Raw genomic sequence first — 11067 nt, 5'->3', positions numbered from 1 at the left:
AGACAGACCTATATTGCCATCCCTAGAGGTCCTACAAATGTCCCAGATCATTATTGTAAGTAACTGCCGATTAGAAACATCTCATATGATACGTGCCTAACTATTTTATCAAGTCTGATAAAAGAGATTGTGAATGCTCCGAGCAGCGGTGTCTCAGCAGACCCTTCGGGCAACAGCGTGCTGTTGGCAGTGATGTCCACTTCAGTCCAGTTTAATTAGCACCACGCTGCCTAACCTACATCTGATTAAGTGGCTGTTTAACATGATGGCCTTTTCACATATTTAATCAGCCTCCAGCCGCGTTTAGCTAAAGAAGCTAGTAGATACGCACTGTACTCACTTTATCAGCTATATACTCTTTCCAAACATTTCCAGAGGAAACACAGCTTTTCAAAGGATACTGTTAGGTAATCTGTTTGGCTCCGTTTTAACCTTTTCCTATTGTACTGAATTTATTTTCCTCTTTCAGTTTAGTTAATTAACATATGAAGACAAAAAACTAACGAGGCATTAAAGTAAAATGTGTTCTAGACGCAGCGAAATCAAGATAAAAAAGAGAATGAATCTCTCTTTCTAAATCCCACCTCTACATCTTTCTCCCGCTGCCTGTTTTTGCTCACAAAAGGCTTCTATGGACCAAGGGGAGCATCGGTGCTAATAATGTTGATGCTGTGCCAAGCCCAGCTGGTGGTGCCCGGCACAGGGCATCAAGTGTCTGCTCTCCACAGTTGCTGTCTTTAAAAGGCTCTCTCCTCTGCCAACTGGGATCAGAGGGAGAGAGATCACATTGCTGTAGTGGACGCAACCAACCTGTGAACCTGTGTGGAGAGCAGTCTGTTCGCTCTGTATATCAAATACTACATCAAAGCGCCACGCTATACTGTGTAGCTGCAAATAATATGTGTGTGATCAAAGCACGATGCAATAACACCTAGTTAGAGTGTCACATATAGCAATATGTGCAAGCTATGATACATAGCTTGTGTTTATTTTTTAAACACATGACAAGCAAATCATTTTTATTATATATTTTTGATGAGGACCCCCTTAAAGGTGCGTAAGATGTGGCCTCCCCCTGCCCTCACTGCTTCACAAGAAGTAGAGCGTGCGGCGACATTCATGTACTTTAATCCCTTGCTACTAATTAGCTGTCACATATATAATATAATATCTGTGATAATTTATAAATCATAGCCGATAATATCATCTTGCACTACACTACTATGTGGATATTTACTCTGACCACTTCCTATGACCTTATATAAGCTGCAGGGTGAAAGTCTTTGAGCAAATAAAATGAATACTGGATCTAATTTCCAGTAAAGTTTATTTGTGCAGCGATTCATATCTGGCAAAATGACCGAATGTGCCCTCTACTCAATGTCATATTAACTGGGGAACTCCACATTTGGCTCAACCTCCACACTGAGGACCTCTCATTTTGTTGAAATTCTGCATGAATGAAGCTCACATGGGAGAGGGATTCATGCGTCCGTATTTTCTACCCATTGTCAGATTCCAGGCAGCCGTGTGCCACCACCGAACCTGAGCCAAGTCCAGACCAAACGAAGGGGAACTGAATCAGATATCTCACAGTATGTGCTTCACACTTACAAACACACACACACACACTTGCACTGTAATGTAAACATGCATGGTGAAACATCTTCTATCTATAGCGTAGCTGCCATGGAGCATATTCCTCTATCCCGTTGTCGCTGTGTGGATGGCTCCTAGCAGTGCTTGTTAATGCAGCAAGGTATCTGCTCTCTCCCCACCCCCCCCCTCCTCTCTCCCTTTGTCTCTCCTTGTGTATCCGTCACCCTGTGCATTTTTTCTGCAACCATGCTCTATCCCTGTTTCTCTTCCTTTGTACATAGCATCCCTAATTTGAGATGTAAAAAAAAAAAGAAGCATACACACTGTAGTTCTTAATAAGCTTACATTTTGTATCTCATATGCACAAATCATGCACCGCGGAAAGTTAAACATTACATTAAAACCTGTTTCAGTCTTTATTGATCTGGTGTTACTCGTGGTAACAGCAAGTGTGATTTAATAATACAGGGGCCAGAGTTCAGTTCATAATTAGGTGTATCGACCACGGAGGACAGAAAACAACAGCTGGAGTGAAAGAAGACGAGCAACTCGTGTGTGTCTCCAGTGCAGCCAAACTGTGGCTGAGAGTGTTCATTGTGTCACTCTTTTCATTTTAAATCTTTGCCTTTAGGTAAAATGCACGCATGCACCTGATTTTTTCCTAGGAATGCGTCACAGATGTTTGTTTTGATTAGTGAAATGTGTCAGAATTAACGGGCCAGGAAATGATCTTATCTTGCAAATTTGGCGAAATGGGAATTAGCACATGCATGCATCATTTCCTGACAATCCCTTGTGCGTGGGTATGCACTTTGTATGCTATGGGGGTGAAAGGCAGACTGCCATTAGTGAGTATCTAGGGAGGCAGTTGCATAACACAAATACATTGAATACCTATTACTGAAAACGGCATTATATCACGGAAATCTTAAGGATTATAACAATATAAGTATGGAAAATGTTCTACATTTCCATTTAAGTAAATGTCCCTTTGCATCTGACTCCGTCTTCCCCTCTTGCATCACCTATTTGCCACCAAAAGCAGCGTTCCTTGCGTGCTACGAGCAGTCAAACAGTGTTTTTATGACTAGAAAGCCTTTTAGGGGGAAGAAGAAAAGCAATTTAGCTTTCTTTGTTGGGGACGAATGCTGCGTTATGGATTTCTTTCTCTAAATCATTGTCATTAGCAATTATTTACTGTACAGTATCCTGGAAAGATCTGCTGAGCATGCATGTTCCTGTGCCTGATTTGAAGTTAAGTGTATTGCTCAAGGATATTTTAGCAATAGTTGCCGATGGAAAGTAAAAATAAATGTCACATTTGCAGATTTTCTCTACCGGATTGTTAGTATCTTCAAGTGTCTGTTTTGTTTTCAAATAATTTAGCCTGTTTTATAAGAACATGCTTTTAAACAGTGTCCCGTGTGAACTAAAGCGGCATCATGTTTTATATATTACCCCAAAATAAAAACGTTCTCTATTGATAAGATTTAATTTTACGAGCTGGAGAACATCTCGCCCTCTGTTGTGGTAATTACAGCTCAATGAAATGGAGACATAAATGAAATGATGCAGATGTAGAAAATATATAGCCCTAAAGCCTCAGTGAGGCGCACAACTGAGAAACTGTTTTTTTTCTCTTTTCCTATTAAATCCAAGTATATACTTAGCTCAGTGAATGGGGATTTAAAAGAATGCAAATTACAAAGGAGCACTAAAACCAAATATCTCATTAACCATCTATCTATCTATCTATCTATCATTAAACAGGTTGTGGGTCTCTAACTGCCGTTAATCCACATGGAGATTCAGGGTTACAACAATTTGAGCTCCGGATGACTCTGGGGATATAGTTAAAGAGTCTGCATAAACAGACGAAATCACACACTCGTCCACACACAAATGAACCGGATTAATTAGCATCTCCACTCTTAGTATGCGTCCCTCCACATCAGAGACACATCTGACAAACACAGTTTGTGTTTGTGGCTGCGAGCCTGCCTGGGCCGGAGAGGGACTTCTCATTATGCACCCTTCCTCGAGACAACACTCGGCCTCACCCGAGGCTCCGAACGTCACTGTGATTATACGCCGCCCCGCATGAATGCGAGCCTAGTGGCGTGATAAAACATCGCATGCACCTCTCGACGCTTGTAACATCCCCACCCCCCATCTTCCCTGCCCGTTCTGCTCATGCTCATCAACACAACCCCTTGCCACCGCAATCTCACCTTCTCCAACCCCCCCCCCCCCCCCCCCCCCCCAAACCCTCCTCCTCCTCCTCCTCCTCCTCCACCTCCTCCCACGTCAGTCAATCAATCCTTCATGAAATCACAAGGTGACACGTACGGCGTTGTCCTGGTAACCATCGCTACACAACTGTTGCCTGGTCACCGGCGCACAAACAAGCCCTGTGCCCGCCCAGCAAGACTTCTGTGTTGCAGAGAATGAGAACGAGGTATGGGAGAGGGGGACTAGCAGGCTGGAGGGAGGGTCGGGGGTGGAAGGTCACACTTTAATTTAATGACACCCCCTCAAGGTGGCTTCTAAGCCACACAGAGCACTGTGGCATGAATATCAGGCAGGTCTACAAATGAATTAAAACAGATTCGTGTTGCAGAGAAAACCAAATCACATTCTAACTCATACGTTTATAGTGCAGGTACGGGCTATTTTTCAAAGATTACCAGCAGAACTGTTTCTCCATTATTCGCTTATTGTACCATTAAAATGACATGATTTCACATTCATACTTCTGTTTCTTCATTGACACATTATTAGGAATCCTCTTAGGGCGAAACACTCCAAAGAATAAAGTACATCAGAGGCAGGATTTATAAAAAGAGCACTCTAATGAAGTACTTTATCAGGCTTGCACAAGCCTTTGGAGGCATTTTTCATTATTTAACGGGGTGGTTCTAGTCCAGTGCGATATGCCAATATGTAGCATAGGATCTGACAAAATGATTCATGCAACGGTAATAAATCAATTCAACATTCACCACTAATATCCATTAATTTCCGGCGGAGAAAAAAAAAAATCAAGTGATTTAACCACTTTGTTCTCTGCATTAATCTTTTTCGCATACATACAGTAACTGCATTGCTTGTTTTTGAGCACTCGAGTGGCACGTGAGAAAAAAGGTTACGCATAATGTTTTGTGGGGGAATAAAATACGTCTATTGTACAGCTGTTTGTGCTCTATGTTTCTGAAAAGACTCATCAAACCGTGACATATGTACATGGCTTCATTAGGAAAGGAAGGAAAGAAAGACGTTGATTTTTTCTAAGTGATTGTGGGTTTTCATTTTTCATCGCATGTAAGTGTGAATTAAGGCTGTGATTGATATATGAACAGGCACCTGTGTCCTTAAGTTGTCCTTTGATGAAAAGACACGTCTTTCATTACACCGATCTCACGTCTGGCAAGAAGAAAGAAAGGCTGACTGAAAGCAGGGGGGAAAAAAAGGTGTTCGTCAGCGAGGAAGGCGTTGTGAGGGAGGTGCAGTGAATTCACTGTTTACAACAACATCCAGACCCAGAGAGGGACCTTGAATGTCCATGACGAGCTCCATTCCCCCTTTTTCACTTTCAAATCACCTTATCCCATGATTTCTTGGATGCCATCCTAAAAAACCAAGGCCATAATTTTCATCCAATTTGTTCCCTCTCTCTGCATGAACACTGACAGATTGTCATATTTTGGCCACGCTCCCAGAGGAGAGCTGTGAGAGGCAGGAGGGCAGATAAACGGCTATTACCATTCACACCGCCTCATTACTGAGCATTTAGACCCAGGGGCATTAGCCCGAAAGCACCACACAGAGGGCGTTCATGCTGCCCCCGTGCCCACCCCAGGAGCCCTGCGTCATGGAACTTGTGATTGACAACTGGTGCTTTTTTATTCTCGTCGAAAACTGTTGGATATTTCAAATATATAATATTTCTTTCTCTTTTCTTTAATCTACAGTCACCTTGCTTCGTAAACATCATTCTATATTCACACAAGTGCCTGCTAGCATAAAACCCCCAAAGGTGCCGTTACGTTACGTATGGCTTAGGATTGATTTGTTCTTTTTTTTTTTTTTTCACATACCAGAATGAAGTGCAGCGTTGGGTTTCTGCATATGCAGCATAACATGTGCATTACATAAGCAGCACAGAAAGGTTTGAGCCTACCGTCATGAATCCATCCAGCAGGCCTGAGTCCGCTTTGGGCGGGGCTTGTAGCCGCTCCATTGACCACTTCTCGATGATTGACGACACCTGAGAGTTTTCTGTGTTGAGGATGCGAAACCCGGTCATGTTGACTCCACTGAAGCGATACGGTTCCATGTCGAGGGCAAAAAGGTCCTGGATACATAAAGATGAAAGTCTAGATGTGTTTGAGCTGCAAAACATAATTAATTTCTCATCTTTCCTTGTATACCTCTATACTACACATCTCTTCCGTCCTCGAGTATTAAGAGACAGTCAGAAGAAGCTTCAGCAAGTGAGAGCTCGAAGAGTGCAGTTGAAGGTATTTCAAGAGCTATTTTATCTCATGCTGAGGCAGCAGCCTTGATGAAGGCAAGGCTTTCAAGGTTACAGGCCGGCTTTTGGTCGCCTGCCATCTATCATGTGGAAGCGAAAGGACAACCCAATCGTCCTGCATACAGCATGTCTGGCATCTCACCAGGCAGATGTCTTTGGGATGCAACAACACAGTTGACAGAGCAACAGCGAGTGATGGATGCAGAATGGCGGTGCCACGGTCAATGTTTGCTGTCCTATTCTGAAAGCAGCATGGATGGCTCGGTACCAGTGTACTGCAGCTTTGGCCGGCACAGTGGCCTCCAACCGGCCAAACACTGGCTGGTGTTAAAAGTAGGCATGTTTCCACCCCGACAAGCAGCAGAATGCCGCCGACAGAAGCCTATAATCACTATTCTCTTGCCTTTCCCAATGACATACCTGCCGTCACTCACTCCTCTTTCATCTAGCGAGGTTCTTACGTGGGCGCACCGGTAAATGTCTTTCTTAGGTCAGTTTTCTCCGACCTTTCCTTCAGACTTTCCAATTGTGGTCCAAGCAGCACAGCATGCAGTTTGTTTGTTAGCTATAATGGGCCAAACAGGTGCCAGTCATCTGCTCAGGGCTATTATCTGAGCTCTCAGTCTTCTGTTCTCTGGGCTCAGTGAAGATGTGCTGCTGTTCATCTGCAGCGTAGCAAGCAATCTTTGTAGTGGCTAGATCAAAGAACTCTGGAGAACTTCAGCAGCGCTGCCAGAGTCAGAATAAAATATGTCCAACTGCTTTTGTTTACTACTTTCAGGTTTGTGGACAGCCACATGGGGTGAAAAGGTTGGTGTGGAATTCATAAAATGAACTGAAGGTAAACTTTCACAACTGATGCTTAAAAGAATATATATTTGAAATCAATTACAGGACAATGAGTCAACGTTTCAAGGCCTTTCTTTTTCTATGAGCATACATTCAGGTTATAGTTCGGGTCCATAAAGCTTCACACAAGGAACATTTCTAGCATGTTTTTTTCTTTGACGCACTCCTGGTTGAGTCATATTTAATTTTGCTCTCAGAGAAGAAAAGAAAATTGCTTTCAGACACTTAGAAACACGGATGTATTTTCACCTTGCAACAATCACTGCAAGAAAGCCCAGGAAAAGAAAACAGTTCAAACCACACACATGGATAGTGCTGTGCAGAAATGACAACATCGTATATAATTGGAATTTGTCAACATAAACAAAAGAAGTACCAGTGTACTCACCATGGTAGTAAAAATATAATGGTAGTACTCTGTCATCATACCCATGGCCAGGGCCTACAGGGAGAGAAGAACATTGGGTAGAAACTAAAGAAATCAAAGATTAATGGCTTAATGAGCCTACACTAATCATTTAATGTAGCTTTTATTTAACCTGTATAGTCTGACACTGACATTTTGAATGTGGGGCTTGGTGGTGGATTTAAAGACGTATTGAATTATTAATACATTACACTGTGTGGACATAACAAATATAAGAAAGCGTTGCAGTTATTTGACAACAAACTTACACTCCAACTTTAAGCCAATGGTAAGAAGTGTTTTTTGGAAGAGGCACTGAGTTGAGCTGCTGACATACAGTTTATGTTTTGGTTGTGCTCACTATTAATAAATAATCATTCTTGTTGCTTCCCGTAGACACACAGCAGTATAGAGAATTCAAGCGGTGCAATATGCTTCTGAGAAGACTTCAGTGAGAACCCCCACCATTCTCAGAAATAATGCGCCTCTCTGTAAAAATGAATTTAACATGCCTGTGAGCAGAATTAGACTTTCTAATTAAAAAAAAACAAAACCTTTATTGTACAATGGAGAGCTTCCGTTATGATGGGTCAGTAGTAGAAATCTAATATTCTACAAAGAGATTAAAGACGCACAGAGCAGAGAGTAGGTATCTGAATCACTTGCATCAGTGCGTAATGAGTAATACAGAGAGAACATACTGTATGGGCTTTTTGTTTCAGTGCATATGCATAATGAATGACGTATGAGTCTATGTATTTAGTACTGAGTCTATGTTTCTATAACGGGGAAATGACATACATTTGCAGATAACTACATTTTGATTTAATTCAGGAAGCGTATCTGCTCTTAATGATTACATATATAACTTAAAGGGTGAATATTACTCAATATTAAATGAATTGTGAGATTGTGTAAAAGATTTAAATTTACCAATAATAAAAGAAATTATTTAAATTTTAAATATAAAAAATAAATAGTATTTCCTCATTCTTTTTGATAATAACTTTGGAAATCATTTTTTATTCAATTATAGACGAGTCAGCTTTATTCATATTGAAAATGTTCCCACTTTTACTTCATGTCAAGATTTATTTCATACTGTCATTTTTCATGGCGGGGGTGTTGTCAACACTCACCTCCACTTCACCTTTAAAACAATCACGTACGCCACAATGACTTTGACCATGTTGTTGCTCTGGAGGCGTTAACTGGCTAAATCTGGTAGCAGTTGTTGAGCTCGTGAACTTAAGAGGTGGGAGGGGTGTGATTGGCTTAGAGGTGAGAGGGCGGTGTCATGAAGAGTAATGAAATGAGAAATGCCATTTTGACTATTGAATGAACCCTTGTAAAAATAATCAACGAATTAGAATAATTAAATAGTTTTTTATAATAATGAGTTAACTTTAAATAATTTCCCAAATCCTTTCATTTTATTGTAAATAATTATTTATTTATCTAACATTAATCGCTTTGGAGTCCACCTGATTTGGTATTAAAACATGGCTTTAATAAAATATTCTGGCTCGATGGGTTCATACCTGTTTTAGGATCCAGGCCGCCATCTCATGTCCACAATCAAAGATGACATGGAACTCCTTTGCCTTCTTCATCTCCTTCAGAAGTGGCTTGGCATCCTTGGTCTCTGTGGGCAGCTGTCGGATCTTCAAACGAATGTTGTATCGTGACGGTGCCTTGATCAGCTCCTGCAGTCGAATGAGACCTGCAGACAAAGAAGACACATATAGCGTGAAAAAGGGAATTTTAAAGACGCAGCTTCGGAGTGTTTGATCTGCTGCCATTTTGAAGTATCTCCGATGCTGAGGAGGCCGCAAAAAAACAACAACTGGATTCAGGTTTTCTCAGCAGAAATATGCATGCCTGCCTAATCCTCAGTCTATTGATCCTCCTACTCATGCTTGGCAAGCAAACAGACTGCTACAGAGCTATCAAGAGAATTTAACACCAACCCAGCACATTGCACTCTATTATTCCAAAAGCACAAAATGCAAAGAACCTCGATCTGCACCCTCCCACAGAAAGTTCCAATCCCACAGAAGCCTCCCAAATGTTGATTCGCTCTCTTCTTCCACGATACCATACAGCGGCATGGAATAGGTTCAATTTGATCCTGATGGAAAGCTGCTGTCAATCCTGCCTCTGCGGTCTCACTCACACACACTTCAGATGTGCTCTGATGAGAGAGCCTCTGTTTGCCCAGCTTGTACTCGCCCCGAGGGAGCCCGACGCCTCCGTCACATATTGAGCTACAATCTTCACCTTTCATTTGTCGGCCACACATTCAGGTAGAAAGCTCTCCGGGAGATACTGCGATGAGATTACAATGAGTTTCTCCCTCGGTAAAGAACTTCAGAGTGCTGGGATGAAAGAGGCTGGATTGATGGGAGAGATGATTACTTGTCATGGGTATAAAAATGGATGGAGCAGCGTGGATAGTTTGAGAGGGAACTGAAAAGAGATTTTTTTTTTTTTTTTTCGTGGAACCACTTTAAGATAGCTCAGCCTATTTTTTATTTTGAAATGAAGTGCTGTGTGAGCAGTTTAATGGTCTTACTGTGAGTGGGGCTGGGGCTCCCTGAGGCCTATAGAAAGATTGGTGTGAAATAGGAACATGCAGGTCTTGTTGTGAAAAGTACCATTGTAGGGAGGAATACTGAACCACCTAGAGCTTTCCTCAGGTAATCCCAATAGATCCCTACTCCAGGGCATGTCCGCGTCTCCCTGTTTTTGTTCGTACTGACACTTTGGGAGGTGTTAAGCGAAAAAAAAAAGAAGGAAATCTGTCAAGGGAGCTCAACGTTTGGGAAACACTGTCAGTGTAGATGTTTGTGGGCTCTGGCTAATGCCTTCAGACTTTCCCCCTGGATCTTCTAACGGCTCTGTGTGAATATTTTATACCCTCCGATAGTTTTTCCTGCCAGCCGTCAGATAGGCTCCAATCAGCAGCGAGGGGCCCTGGAGCATGAAGCTGTGTGATTACGGCCTGGGACCAGGTGGAATCGGTGGGGGGAAGCAACGCGGCTATGCAGCTGTCACACTTTTCAGGGGCGTCAGGTGTGTTATAGAAGAAATGCTCCGCAGAGGATGCTCGAGCTGCTCCTATCTGACAGAGAAAAGAGGCGAGAGGTCACCTCTTGGCATCACACCGGGGCAGTTTGTTGGAGAATGAGGGTGTTAACATACTGAGCTCCAAGGCAGGAAGTAAAGCGAGGTCAAGGAGATGAGTCAGAATAATGTGGCAAGTGAGACGAGTCATTGGGATACAGTCCGAGGTTAGGGCAGGGGCAACAGCATGCTGCAGGATTGGCCCTTTCCTGAAATCTATGAGAGTGGAGATGATGGAGGAAGTAAAATAGCAGGAAGACTATCAAACTACTTAAAAGGAACATAAAAGGGCATTTAAATTTCTATTTAGGGGCAGAATTTAAGATGTTAACTACAAGACAATATCCATTTGCTCAGAGTAGGGAAGTGAATTCATTATGCAACCTGTCTGAAATGTAAACCCCCTCTCAACTCTGTTTAATTTACCTACATTAAACCGTCAACCACATCAAGCCAAATCGCTCATAAATTGCGAATGAGCATTGGAATACTGTTATCTTCTCTGGTGCGATTACCCTCATAAACATATCACCTGCACTCCAGCAAAAATACG

At 42.3% G+C, this 11067-nt stretch overlaps 1 protein-coding gene across 2 annotated transcripts in view; it reads right to left on the bottom strand.

Annotated features, from left to right (window-relative positions):
* LOC115028855 (glutamate receptor ionotropic, kainate 2-like) overlaps positions 1-11067 on the bottom strand; it is a 54171-nt gene that overhangs the window by 24690 nt on the left and 18414 nt on the right. For both annotated transcript variants that reach the window (XM_029462737.1, XM_029462739.1), the window contains exons 4-6: positions 8930-9111; positions 7371-7424; positions 5780-5953 (exon numbers count right to left, since the gene is read on the bottom strand). In XM_029462737.1, the coding sequence (XP_029318597.1) occupies positions 5780-5953; positions 7371-7424; positions 8930-9111 (410 nt within the window). The remainder of the gene's footprint in view (positions 1-5779; positions 5954-7370; positions 7425-8929; positions 9112-11067) is intronic.

The sequence above is a fragment of the Cottoperca gobio genome, chromosome 24 (genome assembly GCF_900634415.1).
Source record: "Cottoperca gobio chromosome 24, fCotGob3.1, whole genome shotgun sequence".
Lineage (NCBI taxonomy): Eukaryota > Metazoa > Chordata > Actinopteri > Perciformes > Bovichtidae > Cottoperca > Cottoperca gobio.
Note: the sequence above shows the minus strand (reverse complement) of the source record. Positions and strands in the feature narration are given on the sequence as shown.